The sequence below is a fragment of the Eimeria mitis genome, genomic scaffold (genome assembly GCF_000499745.2).
Source record: "Eimeria mitis Houghton genomic scaffold, Emh_scaff2231, whole genome shotgun sequence".
NCBI classification, from domain to species: Eukaryota; Apicomplexa; class Conoidasida; order Eucoccidiorida; family Eimeriidae; genus Eimeria; species Eimeria mitis.
This window is the reverse complement of record NW_013570558.1, coordinates 4,784-7,265: the sequence shown is the minus strand read 5'-3', so window position 1 is coordinate 7,265 and position 2,482 is coordinate 4,784. Positions and strand designations below refer to the sequence as shown.

Below are 2,482 nucleotides of genomic sequence, written 5' to 3'. Positions count from 1 at the left end.
ACGTGCGACGCTCCCCCTTCGTGCAGCACCCAGGCGGGAGTTACTGCTTCTCTTCCTGATGGAAATGCCAGCAGCAATGCAAAGAAGGGCCCGCTCAGGCTACTGAGGACCTGCTGCTGCCTCTGCGCCGACTGCATCCGGGTTAACTGCGGCGTCTGGCTTGATGCCCTGCGCGTGCAGCAAGCATCGGACAGCGAATTGTATTTCTTCCAGGCCCATCTGCAGCGGCCCCAAAACGTGGCAGACAAAAGTACGACTGGTTCTGCAGCAGCGGCAACACCAAGCGCTGGTGCAACAGTTCCAGCAACAGCTGAAAATGCCGTTCCAGCAGCAGAAACAAGAAAGAGGAAGACAGGCGTTGACTGTTTTCGAATGGCAAAAGACAGAGCACGAGGCACCAGAGAAGAGGCCTGGGGTCTCCTTGCTGGCTGCTCAGGGCCCTTCAGCTTCCGCCACTGCTTAACAACTATGCAGCGGCCGCCGGAGATGCTGCTGCGAAATGCTCAGGGAAAGTGGGAGCCAGAAGCAGCAGTAGCTGCAGCACATGCTGCTGCTGCTGCTGATGCTTACGCGTCTCAGGCGCAGCATCTGTTCGCTTTGTTTTGCGCCCCTGCAAACCAAGTGAGGCCATACACCCCAGAGGAGCGGCAGACGGCAATTCTCCGCAATGCAGCCGCCGATCTTCAGGCGTACGTACACCCCAAGGTCCAGGTGGCGTCATTCAGTAGGGAGGGGAGAGGCCTCGTCGCAGCAGAAGACCTCAAGAGAGGAGAAGTGCTTCTGCGTGTTCCCACCTCAGCCCTCCTCAACGTGTACACGGCTCTGACGCATCGCACGTTCTCCCCTCTCGCACAACTGCTGCTGGGGCTTCCCCCCGAAAGGCTGCTGCAGCAGGAAGCAGCAGCGCAGCAGCAGCAGCAGCAGGAGCAGCAGCACCATAACCCCCCGAAGCAGCAGAAAAAGCCTGAGGAGCCTACGGAGGTGCAACCTCTTGTTGACAGTGATGTGGTTTTGTGTCTCTTTCTTTTGTTTCTTGCATTCACTAATGGCGAACAGGGGGGCAGGGCCGTGCTGCGCTTCCTGCCTGCTGCCGGGGAGGCAGACGCTTCAGCCACAGCAGCGGCTGTGTGCGCGTCTTCCGCCGGCGATCCAGCAGCAGCAGAAGCAGCAGGAGCAGCAGCAGCAGCAGCAGCTCAAAAGGAGGAACTGCTGCTGATGGACACTGAAGGGGTCGTCGAGTTCCTCGGAGATGCGGCCTTGGCGAGCGCCGTTAGCCGCTCTGAGGCCAAATGCAAGATGATGCAGGAGCAGCTGCTGCCGCTGCTGCTGCAGACCTTCCCTCCTCCTGAAGGAATGCAGCAGGGCGGCGGGGTGATCTCCGCTTGCAGAGCAGCAGCAGCAGCAGCAGCAACAACAACCCCACCACATGTGCTTCTAGAGACTTGTACGCCAACGACGGGTGCGGTGGCAGCAGCAGCAGCAGCAGCAGCAGCAACAGCTCAAGCTGGTGCTGCCTGCGGGGCCCCTGCTGTTTCTGCTTCTTCCGAAGGAACACATCTCCTCAGAGCCTTCTTAGCGCAGCTGAATTACGCAGACTTCCTGTGGGCGCATCTCGTCTTAGAGTCCCGTTCCTTTTCCCTTCCTCTGGGGCCCCTGGGGCCCCTTCAGGAGTTTCAGCCTGCGGGGGTTCCCCTCACCAACCCCCCTGGGTACCGCAGTAAGGCGGCGTCAGTGGCCCCCACCGAGGAACCTTCAGGGGGGCCCTCGCGGGTGCATAAAGGGGAGGAGAGTGAGGGGGATAATGAACAGGAAGAAGAAGAAGAGGCAGAGGAGCGTCGTGTGCCGTTTCTCCTAGAGCTCGTTGAGACGGGTGCAGCAGAAGGTTGCCGTTGTGTGATGCTGCCTGTGGGGTTTAGTGGGGGCCCCCAGGGCGTTGAGGGGCCCCCCGGCTGTGCAGCGGCCCCTGCACATTTTGTGCGTCTTCCTCTTCGTTGTGCTTCTTTTGTTCCTCTGGGGGATTTGTTGAATCATGATTTTCACGCGCAAGTGCTGTCCCCTGTAATTGAGGAAGAAGGCAAAAGCCTCTGCCTCCGCCTGGCCTGCGATGTGCCCGCGGGGGCCCAGGTGTATGTGCACTACGGGCCTCTTCAGTCTTGGCAGTTTCTTGCTTTCTTTGGATTCTGTCCTTCTTCCTTCCCCCGCCTGCAACCCCCGCAGAGAGAAGCACAGAGAGAAACAATAGCTGATAAAACAGACAGAGACGAAGAATGGCAGTTCACAGCGGAAACCAACGGTACGTATATGTATGCAGCTGCTGTGCCTGTTCCTGTTGCTGCTTATGCTGTAACTGCAGCAGCATCTGCTGCTTCTGTTGCTGCTGTTGCTTCGACTAAACGGCCAGGAAGCCGCCGAGTTCCTCAGAAGCAGTTGATTGTTCAGTTGCTTGCTTGCGTTCAGACATTATTTAACTTAGTTTTTTTTC

The 2,482-nt window shown here is 58.4% G+C and overlaps 1 protein-coding gene across 1 annotated transcript in view; it reads left to right on the top strand.

The window, feature by feature from the left end:
* Positions 1–468: 468 nt before the first annotated feature.
* EMH_0050660 (phospholipase/carboxylesterase, putative) overlaps positions 469–2,482 on the top strand; it is a gene marked incomplete at both ends in the record, with an annotated part of 2,914 nt that continues 900 nt past the window's right edge. Inside the window, one exon of the mRNA XM_013496673.1 lies at positions 469–2,293. Coding sequence (XP_013352127.1) covers positions 469–2,293 — 1,825 coding nt within the window. The remainder of the gene's footprint in view (positions 2,294–2,482) is intronic.